The sequence below is a fragment of the Hemicordylus capensis genome, chromosome 5 (genome assembly GCF_027244095.1).
Source record: "Hemicordylus capensis ecotype Gifberg chromosome 5, rHemCap1.1.pri, whole genome shotgun sequence".
NCBI classification, from domain to species: Eukaryota; Metazoa; Chordata; class Lepidosauria; order Squamata; family Cordylidae; genus Hemicordylus; species Hemicordylus capensis.
In genome coordinates this window covers 34,606,943-34,632,738 of record NC_069661.1, presented here as the reverse complement: position 1 = coordinate 34,632,738, position 25,796 = coordinate 34,606,943, and the positions used below count along the sequence as shown (strand labels likewise).

At 45.2% G+C, this 25,796-nt stretch overlaps 1 protein-coding gene across 2 annotated transcripts in view; it reads left to right on the top strand.

Annotated features, from left to right (window-relative positions):
• The first annotated feature begins 1,873 nt into the window (after positions 1–1,873).
• PPA2 (inorganic pyrophosphatase 2) overlaps positions 1,874–25,796 on the top strand; it is a 36,700-nt gene continuing 12,777 nt past the window's right edge. The window contains exons 1-8 of one of the 2 annotated variants that reach the window (XR_008308725.1): positions 1,874–2,185; positions 4,853–4,917; positions 6,154–6,198; positions 11,852–11,905; positions 13,659–13,778; positions 16,371–16,457; positions 16,780–16,906; positions 23,312–23,439. Coding sequence is in view for 1 of the 2 variants with exons in the window: in XM_053256721.1 (XP_053112696.1) it covers positions 1,924–2,185; positions 4,853–4,917; positions 6,154–6,198; positions 11,852–11,905; positions 13,659–13,778; positions 16,371–16,457; positions 16,780–16,906; positions 23,312–23,439 (888 nt within the window). In the remaining variant the exon portion in view is untranslated. The remainder of the gene's footprint in view (positions 2,186–4,852; positions 4,918–6,153; positions 6,199–11,851; positions 11,906–13,658; positions 13,779–16,370; positions 16,458–16,779; positions 16,907–23,311; positions 23,440–25,796) is intronic. The other variant, XM_053256721.1, reaches the window with a different exon arrangement.

Here is a 25,796-nt window from a genome sequence, read left to right as displayed (position 1 = left end):
TAAAAAATCATAGGGGTGTCTGATTGCTTCAGGGTTTGCATGGTTGTTGGCACCCATGGGTGCTACACAATAGGTAATAATGGCCTGGTTCGAGTCCCATTATATCCTATGAGAAAAAAATATAAATAATTTTCAAAAATTCATAAAAAATCATACGAGTGTCCGATTGCTTTGGGGTTTGGATGACAGGTACCCCTGGGTGCCAGCTACCATACTACCAATTTTCAGGTGTCTGAACCGGTCCAAGCCAGTTCGAAACAAACCACCCCCGGTTCGGTTTGAATCTGAACCGAACTGCTGAACCGGAACCGGTTCGCACATCCCTAACAGGTTGTGGTTGGGGATGTTGGGAGTTGTAGTCCCATCATTTGGCCATTGTGGCTTGAAATGATCGAAGTCGGAGTCCAACATCTGGGAACCCAAAATTGAGAACCACTGGTCTACTTCCATGTAAGATTACCCAGATGTTATGGTCTTCCATGGAGACCGGTTCATGTTCAATGCAGGAAAAGATCTTTTTCAAGGTGGTGCAGAAACTGTGGAATTCCCAGCTGAAGGATGTCTATTATTATTTATTATTATTATTTATTCGATTTCTATACCGCCCTTCCAAATATGGCTCAGGGCAGTTTACAAAGAGGAATAATACATAAATAAGATGGATCCCTGTCCCCAAAGGGCTCACAATCTAAAAAGAAACACAAGACAGACACCAGCAACAGTCACTGGAGGTACTGTGCTGGGGGGTGAATAGGGCCAGTTACTCTCCCCCTGCTAAATAAAGAGAACCACCAGGTTAAAAGGTGCCTCTTTGTCAAGTTAGCAGGGGACTACTCTGGTCCTTCCTTGATGGTCTTTTCGATAGCATGCCAAGCAACTCGGGATTGTTTTGACTGTTCTTTTAGGGCAATACTTGCATGTTACACTGGTTTTGCTGCTAGATCTGTCTGATTTTTAAATGCTGTTTTAATTTGTATTGTTTTTGTACTTAAGCTGCCTAAGATTCCCCCCCCCCCATTTATTAAAAGGCAGCCAATGTATGTCCTTGAATAATTCCAGTTGTAGTTATCCCAATATATGGCCACATCTGCAAAACAGGAGTAAAACCTCATTAAAAGTGTGTTTTTAAAATTACAGCTCTCGAGCATGGTGGCTGCAATGATTTGGAAATATTGTGATTCCTGAAGCTTAAGATAAGAAGAGGGGGAAGCAGAAATAGTTGTATAATGCTTTAATGGACACTTAGTTTCCTCCAGTGTTAAAGAGACTAACCAGGAGCGAATTTGCAGCCATTTATCGTTGATAAGCCTCATTTGAAATCCGCCTGTTGCTGATATCTGCCAATAGCGTTTCCCACCCACTGCGATACCACCCATGTTGCTATTGGAATCAGATAATGCGTCTATTAAACAACGCGGAGAGAGGCGGTCAGCATAGTGGAGATTCATCATAATCCGGCCCGAATTTATGCGCGTTTACACTAAAGTTGAGCAAGGCCCCCTGCCTCCCATTACGTTAAAAGGGGGGGGGGGCTATTTCCTACTCAAAAGGTTCAGATTGTATTCCGTTTCTCTGCACGTTTCCTCGAAAGTAGCATTGAGTTAAATGAGAATGTTAAAAAATAACATAAAATCCCCAGAAGAAGATGAGAACTGCCTAAACATAAACTCGTTAATGTTTGGGGTGGTTGCACGGAGGCGGACCTTGCCCTCCTAAAGCCCCAACATGCTGATAATCATCCAGCCCGATCTGCAGAACTCCGCAGGGAATTGGCAGGATCGCTCGCCCGCAACGCCCCACCCCCGATCTCGGATTACTGCTTTGCATTCCCCCCACCGCGCTCCTTTCCCCTTCTTTGCTCGGGAAATCAACACGGCTGAGGGCAAACGCAGGCCCGCCCAACTTCAGGGGGGTTTGTTGAGCATGCTCAAGCTCCACCCGCCACGGCCACGCCGTAGCCCCGAGAAGCGGAAGCAAATAAGCATGCGTGCGGGGGTCGGTTTGGGTCGGTTCCTGAGGCTGCCCTCGGCGGCTCAGCGTTGCTCTTCTTCCGGCAGAAAAGGGACGCCAGCGCGGCTTCTGCAACCGTGCATCCTCGGCGGCCTCTGGCCCGGTGGCCCCATGGCTCAGTACAGCACGGTGCAGCGCGGGCAGCTCGATTCGCTTGATTGCCGCTTTTACTTTAGTAAGTAGCTGCCTGGCGGGAGCCGGTGCCGAGCCGACACGAGCAGCGACAGCTCCTGTGGGGTGCGACAGGGCTCGGCAGCGGACCGCTTGGCCAGGGGCTACATTCTAGTTACATGGCGTTCTAGGGGCGGTGCTTAAGAGCCCGCAAAGCCCTGCCTTTCAGAATGATTGGCCTTTAGCCACCTGAGTTGTCTCGCAGCGTTCTAGGGCGGTGCTTAGGGACGACCCGCCCCCCGTTCTGACGTCATTGAAGCCCGTAATGAAAGTCTTCGGTGTTCTAGGGCGCTGCTAAAGGAAGCCCCGATCGTTAAAGCTTAACGCAAGACTTGCGTGGCTGAATCAGATCAAAGGTTAATCTAATCAGATATCGTGGTTCCATTACTGGCTGATCTGGGAAGCTCGCTGTCTAAGGAGTGTAATAATAATCAGGCTCCCCAGAGAAAACTGTGCTGGCAGTGGTTAGTTTTTGAATTAGTAGCTGGCCAGGTTCAAGCTTGCTTGGAAACTCCCCAGCTTGATTCCAGATGTGTTTGTGGGCTGGCTGCTTTATTATTGCTTTGCCTGTGCCAAGTTTCCTATATGGAAGTCACTTTATGTGTAGAAATCTCCCGTGGATCCTAAACTGTGGTAATCCTACACGGGTGTAAATAGCTGTATATTACACAGAGGAGTATATGCACTGAGAGGCTGTATCTGATCTTGGTGTTAAAGCGTGTGTCCGTGAAAAGTTTTGTGTGAGTGTAGACTTATTGCACATTACAAAGCAGGCATAGATTTTATGTAGATTCTAACATGGCAGGAACTTCATTAATGGAATGTCATTATGTCAAGAAGCACATTGGATGGTGGGGCTGGTTCAGATGGTATAGAAGTGCGATGTGGAAAGCATCCATATGTAGGGAGTACTGTGGAAACCACGTGTAGAGTCTCATTTTTGGTGCACTTATTTTGGTGAGTGTATGTGTGCTTGGAAGCCACAGACAATTGTAGTTTTTGCACCAGGTACATGCACAGTGAAATACATGCGTGGAGGCCATGTGCGTGCCAGCATCATGCAGGGGCAGCTGAGAGATGCCCTGCCGGCATGTGAGCATAGCTGGGAGGAGTGCTGGGATTACGGCAATGGTGGTGATCAGTGGAGGAGCAGGTATGGATCTGCTCTCCTCTGTGTAAGTCCCAGGATGCAGCATTATGGCTGTGTAATGCTGCACATCATGCCAGCCACTATACTCTTACAGTTGAAAAGTCTATTATAGCAGATGTGCAAAGTACACACACCAAGGCCAATGGTGAAACAATATGCTGCAATTCGCTGAGTGCATCGGGGTGATAGTTCAGAAGCAGAACACATATACACCAGACCCTGACAAATTTTCTTTGGTTCTAGGAGCCAGCCCTGGAATTTGGGAGCCAGGCAATGGACGCTTGACAAAATTACCATATTTAGTGATGGGAATAGTGGAGGGGGTGGGTGGGAAAGGGTTTCTCCTTATTCCTTTTAAAAGTAACAGAATAGAAACAGGGCTGCCTGGGATAAATGAAGTTTTTATTAAATAACTCTACATCTCTGAAATAATATCTTAGCTATATGTCTTGCTTACAGTTCTAGGCTCCATGACTTCCTGGCGCCTGCGATTTGTCAAGCCCTGAAATACGCTTTGTATGCAGAGGATCCAGAGTGCAATCCCCAATTAGGACATTGAGTACCAGGCTAGGGAAGACCCTTGGCCAAGTCGTCGGAGAACTGCTGCCAGGCAGAGTAGGCCAGGGGGTTCTCTTGGGTCCCATTGCCATTGTGGTTGGGGCTGATGAGAGTTGTATTCCAACATCTGGGGATCCAAATTTGAGGACCCCCCCCTGCTGTAAGCAATACTGGGCTAAATGGACCAGTTATCTGAGTTGGCCCAAGGCTGCTTCATATGTTTCTATGAAGTTATCCTGCACAAGTTTCACTGTTGAAATGAATGGGTGCTGCACAACAATATGTTGCGTATTAGTATATCATAGAGTACAGTGTAGGTGAGAGAGAATGCTGTGATTTCCTTAAAGGTAAAGTATGCCGTCGAGTGGATTTCTACTCCTGGCGCCCACAGAGCCCTGTGGTTGTCTTTGGTGGAATACAGGAGAGGTTTTCCATTGCCTCCTCCCACGCAGTATGAGATGATGCCTTTCAGCATCTTCCTATATTGCTGCTGCCCGATATAGTACCAGCGGGGATTCTACTGGGATAGAAAATGACAATGTATGAAAAAGTTCCAACATCTCATGCAGAGTAGGTGAAATAGAATCTGTTAGTAGCTTTTTCTCATGAATTTTAGAGTCTTTTAAAAATTAGTCTCTTGATCTCTTGACAATAGTTGGAAAAAGGCAAGCATCCAGGTGTTCTTGAGTGTATCTTACTTTCTGTCTCTTGGCTTCAGAACAGAAAAGTAGCAGCAGCTTGACTCTTATAGTGAGCTGAAAAGCATCCATTGTCTCTGACATTGCAATTTGAATTAACATCTGTGCTTTGACCTGGGGTCATTGGAGTTGCTGTGTGTATTTTAGCAAAGCAAGCAGTGTTTATATTTAAATAACTGCAGGCTCATTTGTGTCTGCAGAGATGCTAATAGAGGTAATACCATATGTGTGTGTGTGTGTTTAACTCTCTTTTTTAATCTTGTAGAGAATTCAAAGGGAAAATATATTTCCCCTTTCCATGACATTCCTCTGTTTGCTGGATCAAATGAGGTAATTTCATTTGTACATAACACTTTTATTTATTGATGCTATTGGAATATGAGAGCTATAAAGTGCTGTGTAGACACACCAGTTTTTCCAGTATTAATTTTGCACTTCTAATACTTGTACTGTTGTCCAACTTGAACTTGATTGCTGCTTTGAGACAGTAAGCACATGGCCAGTAAGTGGATCGGACAAGCCTCTTTACCCACTTTCGGGCACTATGCGCACTCCCAGTTTTTGGCCATGCGTGAATTAAAAGACAGGTCAGAGGGGGAGGAAGTGATTGTGTGGGAGGCAGGCACAGGTTCTGACGGTGGTGCCCTACCCAGCACTTTTACCTAGCATATTACCAAGGTAGGAGGAAATGCTGTTGGAGCCTGAGTCCGCCTCCCACACGATCACTTTATCCTCTTCCAACCTAGCTTTTAATACAAATATACAGTACAAATATGACAAATAGCAGTAGTGCACTGGAGGGGCGGGGTATAAATATTTTAAATAAACAAATATTTATAGACTACTTTTCGATAAAAGTTCCCAAAGTGGTTTACGTAGCTATAAATAAATAAAATAACTCCCTGTCCCCAAAGGGCTCACAATCTAAAAAAGACACATAAGAAAGACACCAGCAACAGCCAGTGGAGGGATGCTGTGCTGGGAATGGATAGGGCCAGTTGTTCTCCCCCTGCTAAATAGAAGGACTGGCCACTTTAAAAAGGTGCCTCTTTGTTCAGTTAGCAGGGGACAACTGCGGACAACTTTTAACTTGCACAACTAAAAACCAAGAGCATGCACAGCTCTTGAAAGTGGGTAAGCTACTTGTCCTGCCTACTTAATGGTTGTGTGGACGAGCCTAGTATCTTGCATAGTGGTAGGATATATGCGTGGTTCCCTCCCCCCAGCACTCTCAGCTGCTAAAATAATTCACTTCTCTTGTTGCACTGACCATATCACCTCCTTCCTCACATTCCTACATAAACATATAATGAACAAGTACATTAGTATGCACTGCAAAATCAACATCAGTAAGAATGAAATACCTACGCAACCCAATCCCATACATATTTACTTGGGAGTCAGTCCCACTGGGTTCAACGCAAAGGATTGCAGCCTTAACTCTGTCTGATTTTAGCCTCATGCCTGTATTTGGCTCAAGTACTTTCTTACTCTGTATGAATTTTGTACACTGGTTGTCTTGAAAATGAGCATCATACACACACTGATTTTTATGTTTTCTTGTAGGAGAAAGGGATTCCTGCAAAGAGGTCAAAGACTGATGGAAATGAGGTATGGTGGGAATGGTTGCCTTTGCATGGTGCCAGGGAGACTGTGTAGAGTATTCGACATCGACCACAGCTTTGCACAGGCCCAATAAGCAATTAGTCAGGGAGCTGCACTTAGACTTAATGAGAGCTGCTACTAGCTCCCAGGCCTTACAATGAAGAACACTGAACTAGACTTTTAGTATAAACCTCTGGGCCAGATCTGGCCCAGTGAGAGATGCTATCTCCTATCACCTACATCAGTGGTGGGCAGACTTAAGACTTCTGGAAGTTACTTTTTTTTTTTGCAGAACTTTGAGAGCTATTAGCACAAAATGGCAACTTGGGTTGGCAGAACCAGTCACAAAATGGTAACTTGTGCAAATTACGTCAACAGAATAAGGGATTTTAACATCAAATCCAGGGCAGTTCAGGGGAATTTTGCTGCAGGACAGGAGGAGAGCAAGAGTGGCAGCTTTGTCGGGGAGGAAACTGGAGAGAAATTAATGGGAGAGAAAGTAAATGCAACCCTACCCACTCAAAGAGAGAGAGATTAAAATTGTGTGGCCATGCCCACACTCAGCCAGCCAACTAGACTTGCAGTATTGATTGGAAGGGAAGGGAGGGGAAAGGAAGACCAAATGCCTGGAAAGCTATTTTGGATCAGCCCTGGAGCTACCTAATGCTCAGCCTTCGCCAACATCATCACTTGTGCAAGTCTGGAGAAGGAAGACCAGACAAAATGGTATCTACGGCCTCATAATTTGTTGGCGGGCTCCTTGAGAAGTTGAGCTATAGGCACACGACTTCTTACTTCCTTTCCAGAGCAAGCTCTCCTGGGAAGCTAGTTTCTGATCAGGACTTGAAATGGATGACCTAGAGCGCTATTCAGACATTATGCTGTACGTGCATAGAAGTGTCTGTCCATAAGCCCGTGTTTGTATCTGAATGACTACATGCATTCACTTTAAATTTGAACAGCCTCTCCAATGCAGGGTACATATCGGAAGTGTACGGCTGTATGCATGTTGAATGTAATGTGTGCAGAGCTGTACATGTGTACACTGTACACAGATTGTACGTGTACTGAACATAACAGGTGAATAGGGCTCTGGTTGCTGCTATGCTTTAATGCCTGCCTACCTACCTGATCATTAGAGAAAAGATTGTGTGTTGAAACTGCCATTTGTTTGTCATTTGTATCAGTGTATGGCTCTCTCTTTCACTCACTCTATGAATGCATGTGTGCCAGTCATATATGGCAGGAAGTCACATATGTGGCTTTTCTCAGACGTCACAGATCATCTGCTCCTGAGAAGTGAGTTCCTACAGTCTTGTTGTGAAGCCTGTATGAACTTAGGTCTTGGGGGCGTGGGATTTATTGAGGACGATTAAGAATTTGGCTTTGGCTTTTGGTCTCCCAGGCAGATGGATCCCAAAAGCTGGCTCTTGGGCTGCTTTTGGAAGTGGCAGTTGCTAACTGCAGATGGAAATCATTAGAATTTAACGTGCATGCTTCTTGGTTGGGCGTGTGGAGTGCTTAGCCAAGTTCTATTTCGGGAAAGTTTCAGCAAGCTGCTTTGTCTTTCTGACAGAATACTTCCTGCCACGAATTAGCTGCTTGTGCAGAGCACTGCTGCCCTTTTCTGAGTTAGTCTTTTCGCTACTAGCTTGTGCTTTCTTCTCTGGGTAGCATATGGACATATGAAGCTACTGAGCTGGTCCATCTAGCTTAGTATTGTCTACACTGACTGCCAACAGCCCTCCAGTGGTTCCGACAGGGATCTTTCCCAGCCTTACCCAGAAATCTTAGGGATGGGGCTGAAGCTCAGTGGTAGAGCATTTGCTTTGCATGCAGACGGTCCCAGGTTCACTCCCTAACATCTCCAGCTAGGGCTGGGAAAGACTCCTGCCCGGGATCTTGGAGAGCTGCTACCGGTCAATGTAGACGACCCTGAGCTAGACAGCACAGAGCAAGATGGACCAGTGGTCTGATTCCGTCGAAGGCAGCTTCCTATGTTATGGGGATGGGGCCGTAGCTCAGTGGTAGAGAATTTGCTCTGCATGCAGAAGGCCCCAGGTTTGATCACTGGGATCCCTAGGCACAGCTACGAAAGGCTCCTGCCTGAAACCTTGGAGAAGCTGCCGCCAATCGGTGTAGACAATTCTGAGCTAGATGGGCCTATGGTCTGATGGGCCCATGGTCTGATAGAAGACAGCTTCCTCTGTTCCTCTTTTATTTTAAATTAAAAGTTTTCAGTGCTGCCTTTGTGCCTCCAAAAAGGCAACAAAAGTGGTAAATAATAGGGATGTGTATGAATCATTTCGTATCCGGGGGGTGGGGGGTGGGGAAGCCGAGAGCAGGCACTTCTAAAGGCGGAAGGCAGGTTTTACCTGCCCCTCCATGGCTTCTCCGCCACACCAGCTCAGCACGGTTGGGATTAAACACCACACGCGTGGCTGGAGGGCTTCTCCTAGCAGCCCATGAGGAGCAGCACAGTAATGGTGTCTGCGCATGCTGACCACTCAAGATGGCGCCCATGCATGCTCAGACACAGGGGTGTAGCTATAGTTGAGTGGATGGTTTCAAAGAACCCGGGCCCCACAGCTCCTGAGGGCCCCCCAGCTCCACCCCTCCCTATTTTCTTCATTATCTCCCTCACTCCAAAGGGCCGCCTGGGAGCGGGGGTGAACGCAGGCCCCCTCTCCCCTAGCTATGCCCCTGCTCAGACGCCATTTCCAGTGCCACCCACAGGCTGCTGGGAGGAGCCCTGCAGGCACACACAGGGCATTTAATCCGGACAGCACTGGGCTGGTGGAGGGGCCATGAAGGGGCAGGTAAGACCTGCCTTCCTCTTTTTAAAAGTGCCTGTTCACCCCTGCTGCAACGATTTAGAGGGGGCAGCTCAAAGTGTTTTGGAGCCTCGAAATAGAGGCCTCGAAATGCTTCGTGCACATCCCTAGTAAATAACACGAGACCACAATAAAAACAAAATCAGTTTAAAACCAATGCCAAAGATTGCTTGGGACTTCCTACATGTGGAACGCATGTCCTGCTGCTGAGTTACAGCCTTAGAACCTAGTGCTCTGTTGTGAACTGGTGCACGTAGAAATTTAAATACACCCTGGATTTCTCAGCAGAAATCCTGTAAGCTTGGCTGTTGGACTGGGAGCCAGATTTTGGAATATATGCCTGTGCCCTCTCTCCATTCGCCACAGTTCTCCCTTACCCCACCCCATGACTGCAGTAAAGCATAGGGTTGTAAATGACCAAATCTGAATTGCTTCCGGGTGGTTTCAACAGGCCAGTAACCTTTTAGTTCCAACTTTGGCTAAGCTGCTCATTGGCACTGATCTTAACTGTGGTTAACATTGAGCAGGATTTATTTTAAAATGAGATGAAGTGAGCTTCTGGGTTAAGCGAAACTGAGGTGAGCCTTTGCAATGGTTCCCAGCCGTGTTGATGGAATACTTGCCAATACTTAAAAATACATTCGCAAAGGTTGCTAGACTATAAAAAAGGTTTTCTACAAGTCTGCCCACAAAGATTTAAACCTGGTCTGCATCCTGCCACTACATTATGAATCAAGCGGCAGGATGGACTTCACAACTTCGAGGGATGGTGGGCATGCTGCATTTTGTTTTGGTATGTCCCCTAATGCTGAAAAAAACAAACCCAACCAAATGCATCAAGTCAGCACAGCAGGCAAGGAGCTGGGCAGGCATCGAACAGAACAGGTGCCGCTCTCTCTGATGGCATTCTACCATCTCAGTCCGCTGCCTGCATAGATCTAGACCTAAGCTAAATGATATGCTTAATATGTGATTTGTCTCTTATCTGCTGGTTTTTTGTTAGAAATAGTAGCCATGGAGGGGCCTCTGGAGGGCTGAAGAGGAGAGCTGGTCTTGTGTAAAGGAAAAACAAAAGATTGTGCCGTCAAGTCAGTGTTGACTCCTGGCGACCACAGAGCCCTGTGGTTGTCTTTGGTAGAATACAGGAGGGGTTTACCATTGCCTTCTCCCGCGCAGTATGAGATGATGCCTTTCAGCACCTTCCTATATCGCTGCTGCCCAAAATAGGAGTTTCCCATATTCTGGGAAACACACCAGCAGGGATTGGAACCAACAGCCTCCTGCTCTCTAGGCAGGTGTGTAGTGAGCATGAATTGCCCCTTTTGCTAAGCAGTGTCTGCCTTCTTTTATACTTGGATGGATGACTTCCTATGAGCGCTGTAAGAGATTTCCCTTAGGGGATGGGACCATAGCTCAGTGGAAGAGCCTCTGCTTGCATACATCTCCAGGTAGGGCAGAGAGAGACTCGTGTGTGAAGCTTCTGAGAGCCACTGCCAGTGTAGACAATACTGAGCTAGATAGGCCAATGGTCTGACTCAGTGTAAGGCAGTTTCCTATGGGCCATGGGCTTCTCAGAGGCATCTGGTGAGCCACTGTGGGGGAACAGGATGCAGGACTAGATGGGCCTTGGGCCTGATCCAACAAGGCTGTTCTTATGCTGTGGATTTTTTGCTGTGGATTTTGCTGTCTTGCTGTGGATTGGGATTGCAGTGGATGGGGAGGGGAATTTTAACTCTTGGTTCCTGTGCCATTTCCCTACCAAATTTATACACACATGCTGTTTTTCTGAATGGTGCCATTTGAAGTAGTAGCAATTTTAGGGGGATGTGGCAGCTCTGGGCAGTGTGTAAGGGGGAAGCATTTTCACCAGGAAAATGGCACTGGAGAAAGCCAGATCCCCTGCACCATGGTCCCAATATGGATTAGGGCTCCCCTGTAGCTGCTATTTCTATTCAAAGAAGGAGCGTATGAGAAAACTATGTGTAAACACATTGGGTAGCATCTAGACACAGGTGCCAAAAGTCTTTCGTGTGTGCAGTGGGGTGGGGTGGGGGTGGGGATAATTTTTGCTGATCTACACTTCCCTTTTCAGACTACTGTGCCTCCTGAAAATATGTTCCTGAGAATTGCAGAGCCCTCAGGGACATTTCTTGGGAGGCACAGCGGGCTGCAGAGGGAAGGGAGGTCAGCAGAAATTGCTCCTCTGCTGTTGCGCGCAAGAAATGTTTCTCAGCAAATGCAGCATTCGTCAGCCAGTGTCTAGCTTAGGTCCCAGCCTGTGTCTGGAGGTGGCTTGTATTTGCCAAGGAGGACAACTGGTCTTGTGGTAGCAAGCATAAATTGCCCCCTTTGTCCCATTTGAATGGGAGACTCTATGTGAGCACTGCAAGATATTCCCCTCAGGGGATGGAGCCGCTCTGGGAAGAGCAGAAGGTTTTAAGTTCCCTCCCTGGCATCTCCAAGATAGGGCCGAGGGAGACTCCTGCCTGCAATCTTGGAGAAGCCGCTGCCAGTCTGGGTAAACAATACTGAGCTAGATGGACCAGTGGTCTGACTCAGTAGAAGTCAACTTCATATATTCCTATGCTTAGCCTTGGTTTGGGATGTGAAGATTGGTTCTGGGGAGCAAGCATGAATTCCTGAGGCTGATTTCTAGTTTGTCAGCCAAGGTTAGAAGGGAGCTAGAGTTATGTCTCTTCTGACCCAGAAGAGGACAATAAGCTTTGCTATATCTGTGTGTGTGTGTGTGTGTGTGTGTGTGTGTGTGTGTGTGTGTGTGTGTTTGGGTGGTATTTGTTTTGCATTCAGTTCTGACTTCTTTTTAGGTTGTACTTAACATGATCGTAGAAGTACCTCGCTGGACGAATGCAAAAATGGAGGTAATTTTTGTTTGTTTGTTTTTGTTTTAATTTAGACCAAGCTCTCAAGGCAGCTTGCAAAAAACTAAGATAATCGCAATAGCACCATAATGAATGCTGTAAAAACAGCCATACAGTTAAAGCGGTCTGTTTATAGACTGAGAACAATAGCCTTATTTAGACATAATTTGTGCGTATAATAGCTGAATGTGTATAACACTGTACATGTGTACAGATGTTTGTGTAAATGACTGTACATGGGTTCATTTTCAAAGTGAACCTGAGTAAAGGCCCCTTCAAATGGAGGGTACAGATAGGAAGCATATGACTGTATGTGCATTGAACACAATGTGTAAATTGGACTGTTCTCACTAGGAAATGCTTGCTGGTGAGGCATATCATATCCATTTTATAGAGCAGACCTGGTAGACTTTTTTAGGAAATGCATCTCCTAGTAAAGGGACAACTATTAAAAACTCTCAATTCCTTGAGGCCACTTACCTCATGCCCATCCCTGGTGAAGACAATACTGAGCTAGACAGAAGAATGGTTATACTAAAGGCGGCTTCATGTTGTACGGTGGCAAGTAAGATGCAGCCAGTTACAAGTGGAAACACACTCCCAGCACAAGCCGTGAATTCCCACCCAGGGCAGAGCTATAATTGCACGGATGGGTTCAAAGAACCTGAGCTGCCCAGCTCCTGGGGACCGCCTGAATCGCCCCACCCCCAGCTCTAGCGGCCTCATTTCCCAGCCGGCTTTGTTCTCAACTGGATATTTTCATTGTGTTTTCCCTCACTCCACAGAAAAAAACCCTAAAACAAAACACACCAACAGCAGTGAAGCCAGCTGGGAGATGAGCTCTGGAGGGCTAAGCTGGCCATGCCCCCTGTGTGCTGGCTAGGCCCCCTGCATGACATCAGACGCAGGGGGCCTAGCTGGCACATGAGAGGGGAGAGGGGTGAACACAAGCCCACTCTCCGCTAGCTATGCACCTGTTCCAACCTTTTGCGTTGTCCAAACCTACCCATGACAAGTGGCCGAGCAGCACTTCCCTCCACCACCCAACTTCAAATCTTGTTCATAGGTGTTGGGTGGCAGAGGAAAGTGCTGCTCGGCCACCCAACATCGGTGGATTTGAACAACGCACAAGGCGGGGAATGAGTGGCTCATGCCAGGAGAGTGTGCTTTCCAGGAACTGGCAAGGAGCTTGCATTGATGCTTTTGAGCTGTGATGTTATGCTTGTGCAGGAAGCTGTACCTACTTGACAGGAAGCTGCCACAGGGCAGCAAGTAGGGTGCTGCCAACCCATGTTTCCTGTAACAGGGATTCTCAGGTATTGTTGGCTACAACTCCCATAATCCCCAGCCAAAGCCATTGCAGCTGGGGGCGATAGGAGTTGTAATCCTTAACATCTGGGAATCCCTGTTACAGGGAGCCCGGGTTGGCAGCACCCTTCTTGATGCCCTGTGGCAGCTTCCTGTAGAGTTACAAGCATACCATTGCCGCTCAAAAGCATCAATACAGGCTCTTACTGTTGAAGGATAGGAAGGGAATATATTTTAAGATACATTTAAACAACAACAACAAATGTCCCTAAATGTTCTGTTTTTTCTTTCTCCTCTCGCAACCTTTGGGGATGTGGCAAGTTATAAATCTAAGTATAAAGCCTGAAGCATGGTTGTATCATTCGTTATGGGAACAATAAGTTGAACCATTTTATAGCCCTCTTTTTTTTTTTCTTCCCTGCTCTCTGTTTCGTAACATGCTCAGATTGCTACAGAGGAGCCATTGAATCCCATTAAGCAAGATGTAAAGCACGGCAAGCTGCGATACGTGGCAAATATCTTCCCCCATAAGGGCTATATTTGGAATTACGGTGCCTTCCCTCAGGTAACTTCCCACCCCCCTCATCCCTTGATCTTTTGAAATCATGCAACTTTTCTGTCCTCTCAGCAAACTCCCCTTGTAAATCCTGTGCATTTCATGAATGCAAAGTGGTAGCAAAGAAAGCGATTGCATTTGGTAGGCTTGTGAATTGGCGAGTGGCTCTGAGGGGAATATTCTGTAGCGATGCTGACCATAAATTTTGATAAGGATCTCAATTTAAAACTTGAGCATGTATTTCCAGAGGGAGTGTCATGCATCTTCGTATGATGCCTTACCAAGTCGTAGCAGCAGAGTTTTGAGCCAGAGGATCCTACAGGAGGCACAAAGGTGGATCGTTTATTATGACTTAACCCACTTCCTGTTCTTGGGCTGCACCAGTGCTCCAAGGATGCCTCTGTCTGAAGCAGCTTTTGACAAGTGAAGACAGACTGCTGCTGCTGGCCTCTGGTACCACATGATAATGGTGTCCAGCTGGAGTTCAAGGTGCTGCTTTCAACTTTTAAGACCCTAAATGGGTCCAGGGTACCTGAAGGCCCACCTTACTCCATACAGGTCTGCCTGCCTACCAAGGTCCTCTGGAATGGCCCTGCTCTGACTGAGTTCCTTCACTGGCCGAGGTGAAGCTGGTGAGGATTTGGGATGGAGCTTTCTCAGTGGCCACACCCAGGTTGTGAAATGCCTGCTCTTCGGAAGCCCCCCTGGCCCCTTGAATCTCCATTTTTAGGTGTCCTGTCCAGGCCTGATTTGTTTTTCAGTTTGCCATGGTATATCTGTTCTTGAATTGCTGAATTTATTTTGTTGTATAGTTTTTGTTATTTTGGTTATGTTTTAAAAACAGTATTTTCAAAATAATATTATTGTTTACTGCCTTGGGTTCATTATGTAGAAAGCTGGTATTTATAAACTGTATAATAAATCAGGTTCCTCAGCAGCAATATCTCATGTAGTAATTATCTTTTTATCCTGCCCTTCCTCCAAGAAGGTTTAAGTGGCATGCATGGTTCTCACGACAACCCTGTGAGGCAGATTAGCAGGATGGATTAATTTAAATCAAAGTGATTTTAAGTCCCTAATTTAACTAATTATTAATTTAAATCATTATTTAAATCACCAAGACAAAAAAAACATGATTTAAATCAGATTTCCACTCATACCCCTTCATATATTTCTTAAATGATGGTGCAGCTCTAATCACTAAAACATGTTTGTTTGTTTGATTATTTATGACATTTCTAAACTGTCCTGTCCATCCAAAGGCTCTGGGTACAACAACCAAAATATAACAGCAAAATTAAAAGAAACATTATCAAGCATTAATGCATAATGCTCCATAACACTTGCACTTAATGTCAGCCATTGACTGTAGCTTAGGGCAGGTCAAACTAGTCTGTTAATTTACAACTCAGTAGAGCATTTACAGCACCTAGGAGGGTATACTTTGTTTAATTTATTTCTATAACGTGATTTTCACTACTTTAGGAAATAGAACACAATATATTACCTCGTTCATGATGTTGTAGATGCCTTTGCTCATTGCCTGTATCAAGCCAGCCTACATCTCCTGGTTGCACTGCATACTCTTGGCATGTTTTCCTTTTTCACCAGGAAAGGAATTCCCCCTGCAAAATATTCTCAGATAGGGTCTCTCTTACACATAGAAGCCATGACAGTTTTTCTGTGGCAAAGTGGGGAGGAATATAGGAAGCTATGCACTGAATAATTTCTTTCCTCTTTCTTTCCACTCTACATCTTTTCCTATTTTCTTTCTCTGTCTTAACTAACTCCTATATGTAAACCGCCCAGAGACGTAAGTTTTGGGCGGTATAAAAATGTGTTAAATAAATAAATAATAATATGTCTTGGTCCAGTCCCACCACAAACACCAGCTGCGTCTTTAATCTGTATAGAACAAAAACTGAAAGCCCAGAAATGTCCAGAAGCAAAAGCTGGTAGTTCATGGGCAGTGGCAGGCAGACTAGAGCCCCATTTTCATGAGATGAAATTGAAATGAATGCCCATGTATGATTAGTAGGTAATGGGTGAGAGAGCCATTAATTCATTTTTAAGAGTCTGTACATGAAGGTATAGCATGTTTGTGATGAGATTTAATCATAACCATATTATTTTTAATTTAATTATTTATTGTGAAATTTGTGTACCACCTTTCATTAAAACAATCTCAATTAAAACAGAAATTTATTTTGAAATGAAAATTTTTATTTTATTTACACGTTTTTTTAATTTAAAGAAATTTATTTATTTTATTTTTTAAAAATCATCTATTTTTATCTATCTTGTAGAGAAGGCTACAATATAGTCAGCAGTCCAATTGCACGAGTTGCACCAGCCCAGTCAATGAGTTTCCATGGCTGAGTTGGGATTTGAATGGAGATTTCCCCAGGCCTTTTCCAGCACTCCAACCACTGTACCACACTGACTACAGTATACCACTGTCTCAAGGGTGGTTATAGATACTAGCAACCTGGTGTATGCCAGAACCCTTTATTCTTGGAATTTCAGTAATCTGCAGAGATTAATTGTAAAGTAAGGAATGATATTTGGTGCCTCATCTTTGATATTTCCCCCTTTCAACAGACTTGGGAAGATCCTGGTCATAAAGATGATCACACAGGATGCTGTGGTGACAACGATCCCCTTGATGTCTGTGAAATTGGTTCCCAGGTCTGTCTTGTATTTGAGATTTGGCATGATTGGGTGGAGAGGAAAGGATACAGCAACCAATGGCACAAGAAGTTAATTCTAGACCTGTGCATAATGGTTACGGGAGTGTGAAGATTGTAGGAAGTAGTTAGATTTTCTCTTGACTTGACTGAGTTGCTGAGCTCTTGGAGACTAAAAGATCCAGGATAGCACAGAAATAAGTATAGTTCAGAAAGCAACTGTGACATTATTTGGAGTCGGGGTGTGTGCGTGCGTGTGTGTGTGCGCATCTAGTCTTCTCCAATGCCTTCCTGATTCAGACAGTGCTCTTCTGTGCTTCAAGGTTCGTACACTTGGTGAGGTTGTTCAGGTGAAGGTTCTTGGGCTTCTAGGTCTTGTTGATGAGGGAGAGACTGACTGGAAGATCATTGCTATTGGCATGGATGACCCAGAATCACAGAAAATCCATGGTAAGCATTTTCAGTTGTCCATTTCACACAGTGAAGAGTAAAGTCTACAGTTCTCACCTGTCTTAATTGTTGGCATTTCTCCGTGGGAATCTTGGGAATTGTAGTCTTGTGAAGGGAGCTAAGGCTCTCTATAACAGGGCTTTCTCACACCAGGCTACAATTTTCAGACTTTGGGGATGAAACTATGGTAATGAAAGAGATTAAAAAATGATGTTGCATGTGCTGTGTTGATATGGTGTAATCTAATAGGTGGGCTTTATGATTGAAAATGCCATTTAAAACTGGCAGGGAAACTGTGGCAGGGAACAAGAGCTTTTCACTAAGGGCTCAGTTCTCCCTAGCTGTAGTGAGGATACTGTGTCGGGTGAGGTAAACATTCTCAACACACTTTCATCTTGATCATCCTTCAATGTACCTGTCTGCAGCACCAAAAGACCAGAGCTCAGGACATTGCAAGGCCTAGGCTTCATGGATATGGTAAACGTGTCTGGGCTCAACCACTTCAGACTGCAGGTGGGAGCACATTATGACTAAATAATTTCACTGTTTGGGTGGTGGTGGGGACACCTAAGGTGGTTTGAGTAGCACTCCTCTCTCCAAAAAAACCACTGGCCCCTGGAAACTAGCGTGCATGTTGTGAGGCTTGTCCCCACACAACCCCATTACTATTATTGGGGTTGCATGTAGAGCAGTGCTCCCTCTAAAAGGGATTCCCAGATGTTGATGACTACAACTCCCAGAGTCCCCAGCTGCAGTGGCTTTTGCTTGGGGATTATGGGAGTTGTATTCATTCATTCATTCATTCATTTGATTTCTATACCACCCTTCCAAAAATGGCTCAGGGTGGTTTACACAGAGAAATAACAAACAAATAAGATGGAACTCTGTCCCCAAAGGGCTCACAATCTAAAAAGAAACATAAGATAGACACCAGCAGCAATCACTAGAGGTACTGTGCTGGGAGTGGATAGGCCAGTTACTCTCCCCCTGCAAAATAAAGAGAATCACCACATTAAAAGGTGCTTCTTTGCCAAGTTAGCAGGGGTCAACAACATCTGGGAATCCCTGTTAGAGGGAACAGTGGTGTAGAGCAGCATTTTGGACAAAGCACTCCCATTTGATTAAGAGATGTGTTGATAGGATGTCAAGATGGTGCTCTTGATTCATCCCCCTTCAGAATTGCATGGGCCATATCGAGGATAAGGAAAATATTGTCTAGGCTGGCCCCTAGAAACCTAGGTCAGGAAGAACAGTTCTGGCCTAGCCTTCCTGACACAAAATACATCTTTGTGGAGGGAATTCTTTGTATGGAGGAACATTAAGTCGTGAGCTCCCACCTGCAGTCTGAAGTTGTATAGCCCTGAAGTAGGCACCCTCTGAAGTGAGAACTTGGTCTAGAGTGCTGGACTAGGACCCAGAAGACCCGAGTTCAAATCCCCATTCAGTCATGATATTAGCTGGGTGACTCTGGGCCAGTCACTTCTCTCTCAGCCTAGCCTACTTAACAGGGTTGTTGTGAAAGAGAAACTTAAGCATGTAGTACACCGCTCTGGGCTCCTTGGAGGAAGAACGGGATATAAATGTAATAATAATAATAATAATATCCAACCCAGCTGGATCCTGAATGCGGAGCCCCACTCTACCCGTGCAAGCAAATAATAGCAGCTGAAGTACTGTTAGGTTCCAGACCTGACTTTTTAATGTTGACCCACTTAAAACACATCTGCATTAAGTACAGAAGTGTTCCAGAAGTATGCCAAATATCAGATGAGACTCGGGGGCAGGAGGAAGGAGATGACTATGACAGAAAGGAACCTGGGTAAATCATTACAGAGCAAGACCTAGGCTGTTGGCCCTTGGCATCATTCGTAAGAAACTGAGACCCTTGAATCCTGTGTATTTCTGAAATGCTATTCAGTTGGTCACTGTTTTGAGTCACACATGAAAGAGACGTCCTTGTTTGAACACACATTTTGTAGGGCATTCAAACTTGTACAGTATGTCACTTGTTAGAGAAACGTCTGTGACAGTAACATAGGTGAAAATAAATAAATGCTTAAGAAAAAAAATGTATGTGTGCAAAGTAGTCCCACTTTAAAGAAAATGCACTACAATCTCAGATGCTCCTACCTTGGAGTTCTGGCTTACTCTTACAGGTACAATGGGCTTGTGGAGAATTTTTCAATGAGGGCTAAATATCTGAGCAATTCTTGTTTTGTTCAGTCTATCTCCATTTTGATACTCCAGTTTTATTTGCTTTTGAATAAATGCTTGTTTAAATTGGATCCCTGCCTAGTACACTTGTGCGCTTTAAGTGCTGAGAAATTTGCAGCTCTCAGCTGGGGTTGTGTGTCTGTGACTGACAAGACCAGTGCCCAAAGGGCATCCCTTCAAATGTCTTGAATAGACATTTCTGCTCTTCTTTAACTCACATTCTTCTTCAACAGTTGGAGGCACTCATTACTGTGAAGCAGTGTTCCCTGTAGCAGGGATTCCCAGATGTTGATGACTGCAACTCCCAACATCCCCAACTGCAATGATCTTTGGCTAGGGATTATGGGAGTTGTAGTCAGCAACATTGGGGAATCCCTGTTGCAGGGAACACTGCTCTGAAGTACTGGGTCAGGGCCTGCAAATGCATATATTCTGTCTAATTCATGGGGAGACCAAAGGGTAAAGCCAGGTAAGTGTAGCTGTCCTTATAGGCACAAGGAATATGAGAAATCATTTGTCTGAAAGTAATATACCATGTCATAATCTCCCTGTGCATTGAAAACTTCCATGTCAATGCGAAAACTAAGTTAGAAACAATATATTCATTCATATAAAATATTTATACCTTGCCCCCCTGCTATGTACTACTGCTTGGGACAGTAGTGTACTGGAGAGTGTAGGATTGAGAGGAGGACTATACCATGTGCCCTACCTCAGAAGAAGGGAGCACTTGCTATGGTAGGACACTTGCCTCCTTTTGTCCATCTTTCTGCTAACAAATGCTTTCAGACTGTGGAACATGATTTTGGTCAATACAGCTAATAAGGTATTTACTTGGCTATGGCTGAGACTTGTGGAGAACTATTGTGGTATAGTGGTCAGATATTGGATCCAAATGATGGAGACCTGGGTTCAAGCCATGGAGCCCATGAGTGACCCTGGGCCAGTTACTATCTCTCTGCCCAAACCCAGTTAATGGGGTTGCTGTGAAGAGAATTAGAATGATTGCATATATGTCATCGTGCATGCAGGCTACTACTACAAATATTTATATACCACTTTTCAACAAAATTCTGAAAGTGGTTTGCATAGAAAAATAAATAGTACATAACTAAGATGGTCTCCTGACCCCAAAGGGCTCACAATCTAAAAAAGAAACATAAGGTAGACACCAGCAACTGCCACTGGAGGGATGCTGTGCTGGGGTTGGATAGGGCCAGTTGCTCTCCCCCTGCTAAATATAAGAGAATCGGCACTTTAAAAGTTGTCTAACTTCATTCAGTTAGAAGGGCTCCTTGGAGGAGGGACAGAAGTGTGACGAATAAGCCATGATTGTTTGTGATACTTTCTTTTGAGAAATGTAATCCATTTTCCAGTTGTTAAAACATAGCCCAGAACCCCTACCCCATGCCTTACATGCTGTGTTGCTTCTCTGAGTCTAAGGGTATGTGTTTTATATGTGAAGTAAAAAGAGAGACTTGTGCTTTGTAGTGAAACTGGGTAAGCGTTTTCAACAGAGCATCTTAACTTATGTGTGAGAGGGTTTTTCCCCAGCTGCAAAAACGCAGCAAATGCCTTTATATGGACTGAAGCTGCTACTTCCTGTGAATGTTTAGAAGATGTCATTAAAAACATGTGTCCTCTTCCCACAGCTCGTTTTAGAATGTTGGCTGCAATTGGGGTGTGTTGGCTGTATGTGTGGGAGAGAGAGAGAGAGCGAGAGAGAGAGAGAGAGAGAGCGAGCGCATACATGCACATCTATATATAAACCATTTCTGCATGCAACCATGAGGGGTGTGTGTGTGTGTGTGTGTGTGAGAGAGAGAGAAAGAGCACAACATGCACATCTATATATAAACCATTTCTGCATGCAACCATGAGGGGTAGGGGTGTGTGTGTGTGTGAGAGAGAGAGAGAGAGAGCATACATGCACATCTATATATAAACCATTTCTGCATGCAACCATGAGGGGTGTGTGTGTGTGTGTGAGAGAGAGAGAGAGAGAGCACAACATGCACATCTATATATAAACCATTTCTGCATGCAACCATGAGGGGTAGTGTGTGTGTGTGTGTGTGTGTGTGTGTGTGTGTGTGTGTGTGAGAGAGAGAGAGAGAGAGAGAGAGAGAGAGAGAGAGAGAGAGAGAGCATACATGCACATCTATATATAAACCATTTCTGCATGAAACCATGAGGTAGGGGTGTGTGTGTGTGTGTGTGAGTGAGAGAGAGAGGGGGGGGGCTCTTAATTAAGAGGCTCTCCCATCACATCTGAGGCACTTGCACACCTGCCAAGATGTCAGAGCCCATTCTGGCTGCTTGCCACATGTACACAGAATTGTGTTGCCCTCGGAAATGTGGCAGCCTGCACAGAGTCTCCTTTTGAGCCATAGCGTGTGAGGCATCCCTTGTTTTGTTTTTTGACAATTTGGCAGGAGGTCCTGTGAAAGTCTTTGGAGCACCCTTCCCTAGGAACATAGGAAGCTGCCATATACTGAGTCAGACCATTGGTCTATCTAGCTCAGTATTGTCTTCACAGACTGGCAGCGGCTTCTCCAAGCTTGCAGGCAGGAATCTCTCTCAGCCCTATCTTGGAGAAGCCAGGGAGGGGACTTGGGACCTTCTGCTCTTCCCAGAGCGGCTTCATCCCCTGAGGGGAATATCTTGCAGTGCTCACACATCAAGTCTCCCATTCAGATGCAACCAGGGCAGACCCTGCTTAGCTAAGGGGAGAAGTCATGCTTGCTACCACAAGACCAGCTCTCCTCTCCTCTCCCTCTATTTTGTTCCACGGAACCTCCACTCTATAAAGCAATTCTGGGTAGCCGGCAGTCTAACTGGCAGCCTTCTCCTCCTCTCAGTTACTTTTGGTTTTAGCTTTGTAAGCTGTGGCATGCAGTAAGCGGACCCAGTGCTTGACACAGCTTGAGCGCAGCTGTCTAGTTCCGCCTTGCTTGCCAGGCAAACCTAAGCGCGCACATGCACCCAGCCTGCACCAACCTTCCTCTAAGGCAGGAGTTCCCAATCTTGGGTCTGGAGATGCGGTTGGATTACAGCTCCCGCCATCCCCAGCAGTGTTCCCTCTAACAGGGATTCCCAGATGATAACTACAACTCCCATAATCCCCAAGCAAAAGCTGTTGCAGCTGGGGATTCTGGGAGTTGTAGTCAACAACATTGGGAATCCCTGTTAGAGGGAACACTGATCCTCAGCCATTGTGGTTGGGGGATGATGGGAGTTGTAGCCCAACGATATCTCCAGACCCAAGATTGGGATCCCTGGCATTTAAGCAAGCCTGCTCAACTCAGGCCCCCGAGCCTGTGTTTGGACAACTCCTCCCATAATCCCCAGCCACAGTGGCCAATAGCCAGGGGTTATGGGAATTGTAGGCCAACATCTGCAGGAGGGCTGAAGTTGAGCAGCCCTGCATATAAGGAATGGTCAGTGCATGTTTGTATTGATCCCTGTGGGTCTCAGAGGCTTAAAGTCCCACAACATGCCTGCAGGCTGGGCAGAAGGAGACTCTGCACCATGCAGAGCAGTCGAACTGCCTTCTGTGTTGCAAGAAAGGGTGCTTCCTAGGTGCTGCTGGAGCACGGATGGGAGAAATCCTATGAGCTCCTGCCGTGGGTTAAAGGGCTGGTCAGTAAAGACATAGGGTGGTTGTTTTAGAAAATCAACCCATCGAAGAAATGGCTTGTATTACAAGACTCACAGCAACAGTGTTCTCTCTAACAGGGATTCCCCGATGTTCTTGACTACAACTCCCAGAATCCCCAGCTGCAATAGATTTTGCTTGGGGATTATAAGAGTTGTAGACAACATCATCTGGGAATCCCTGTTAGAGGGAACAGTGCTCAGCAATTGGTACTGAAAGCAAAGTACATCATCCAGAGAAATTGGACAGTGTGATCCAAACTGTTGCATGGTGTCTGATGCATATGCAGAACTCTGTGTGTGCGCAGTGCACAAGCTCCCCCTTTAACTTCTTTTTCAGGGAAGCTGCCATTCATTTGCTAGTTTAAGTGAATGGAACTGCTTCTGCTTATGGGCTATGTTTAGAGAACCTGATGGGATGCATGTTTGACATCCATATATATACTTAGGCCAGTAGGTTGGGCGAAATGGCCTGTGACACTAATCCTGTATCTCTTTGTCGTCGTCGTCCCCGTCCCCCCCAATCCCTTGCAGAGATTGATGATGTCAGGAAGTTCAAGCCAGGTTATCTCGAAGCGACAGCTGACTGGTTCAGATTATACAAAGTCCCAGACGGGAAGCCGGAAAATCAGTTTGCTTTTAACGGCACGTATAAAGACAAGGTGAGGAATCTTTGTTAAAGATGATCGGTGTAGTCTTGGCTCTTGCTGAAATGAGTATTCTGTGGAATTATGCTCTCACTGAAGTTCTGGAATTTCATATACCAGAAAAGAAGGGCAGAGGGTTCAGCTGACAAAGCTGTCAGTGGCTCACACGCTCTGCAGTGCAGCGTGCATGGTTCAGCACTGCCTGGCGTCACTGTGAGTAGCTCAATCACTACCCATGGTGTTCTGCTGCTACAATCAACGTTGCACAATGCTGTGTCCTTTATTTCCAGTGGGTGTAGGACTGCACAAATGCAATTGCACAATTTTAAGAAGCGGCAGAACAGGACTGTTCTGCAACACTGTGGGTGATGATTTGGATACTTGCAGCATTACGGGCGGTGCTGTACCTTCTGCGTTGCACTGTGCAACATGTGAGCCAGAGTTCTGTACAACTGCATGTTGGATATTCCATCTTTATAGCTCTGTTTGCTGCGACAAGGCTAGAAGTAGCAGGCCTCTCCATGCAATGGATAGAACATGGGTAGGCAACCTTGGTTCTCCAGCGGTTGCTGAACTGCAAATCCCATCATCTCTAGCTACAATTTATTGTGGCTGGGGATGATGGGAGTTGTAGTTCAGCAACATCTGGAGAACCAAGGTTGCCTATCCCTGGGACAGAATGTCATATAAGTCACTACGCCTGCTAACTGGGCAAAGAGGCACCTTTTACCGTGGTGATTCTCTTTATTTAGCAGGGGGAGAGTAACTGGCCCTATTCACCCCCAGCACAGTACTTCCAGTGACTGTTGCTGGTGTGTGTCTTAAGTTTATTTTTAGAATGTGAGCCCTTTGGGGACAGGGAGCCATCTTATTTGTTGTTTCTTTTTGTAAACCGCCCTGAGCCATTTTTGGAAGGGCGGTATAGAAATCGAATCATTCATTCATTCATTCATTCATTCATTCATTTATTTTAAGACAAAATATACATACATTGTAATAGAACTTAGAATTGATAACATTGCAGAACCATACCACTCCTGATACTTAGCATACACTTAGCATACAGTTGGCGGGGACTAGAAGCAGGATCTTTTCAGTGTTGTGGCCCCTTGGCTTTGGAATGCCCTCCTTGAATAGTTATGTTGTGTGTGTGTGTGTTTAAAAAACAAGTAAAACATATCTTTTTAAAGAGGCTTTTAAATGTTTCACCTGTTGCTTATACTTGGTAGGTTCTTTTATTTTTTATAATTTCCAGTTTTTAGCTTTTAAAATAACTTAATTTGAAACAAACTAAAAAAACTCTAATTCTGATTTTGGCCTTAGCTTGGATTTTTAACTTGTTTAACTTAATTTGGTTAATTTTATTAGTTATTATTTTACATTGTGGCTAATTTATAAATGTTGTGAGCCGCCCCAAGCAGTAGAGGGGTGGGGTAAAAATGTTTTAAATAAATAAACATGCACACAGTGTAAACCTTAAAAAGAATATACCAACCAACCTTCCATTCAGAAAAAGTGGGGGGAAATGACACGAGGTGGAATTATATATGTCTTCATTACAAGTTTCCATTATTGTAGCAATTAATGTGAAGCTCTAAAAATGCTTCTACCATTTTAACAGATCTGAGGCCGTAACTGACCCCCCAGAGGCTTCAGAAATGTACAGCGCTTTTTGTTAAGCTGTGCCACTTAATACTCTATTAGACTCCTATAGCAAGAAGGGACGGTTGTTTTGTACTCCTGTTATCAGTTTCTAAGCCCCTTTTCAATAAAATTAATATTATAAAAAAAGACTTACAAATGTAAACAAGTACTTGGAGCATGGGTATAGGGCCCAGGTGCACAGCTCCCACATGCCGAAAAGGGGCGCACTGGAAAGGCATCAGGATGTCTGCAGAGGACATCACAACATGTGAATGCTCAGTACATCCCCAACATAACCATTTGTGCAGAGACAGCATCGTTTGAACTGATGTGCGTAAGAATGAAGTGGTCTTCTACAAATCCATTAAAAAGTGGTGACTCATGGTTGGGATCTAACTTAGTTTACTTAGCTTGAAAAAAGCAGTCCATGGGCCAGCCTCAGATGATCAGTCTGAAATTTTTCGTGGATGATCCTTGTTCAAGGGTGCGATTTTCCTTGCCAGCGAAAGTAAAAATGGTTTGGCGACTTGTGCATGCAAGACTGGGAAAATGTCTCGATCTGTTTGGAATGATGGGAAAGGGCTTCAACTGCAGTAATCGGGCTTGGGAAGAAGTTGAATATTCAGAAACATGAAAGCATTTCCCCCTCCTCCTAGTTGTGCAGGAGGAAACACACTCCCCCACCATCCTGTTGTTGGTGTTTGTTGCCCTTGCAAAGTTCTGTGGAG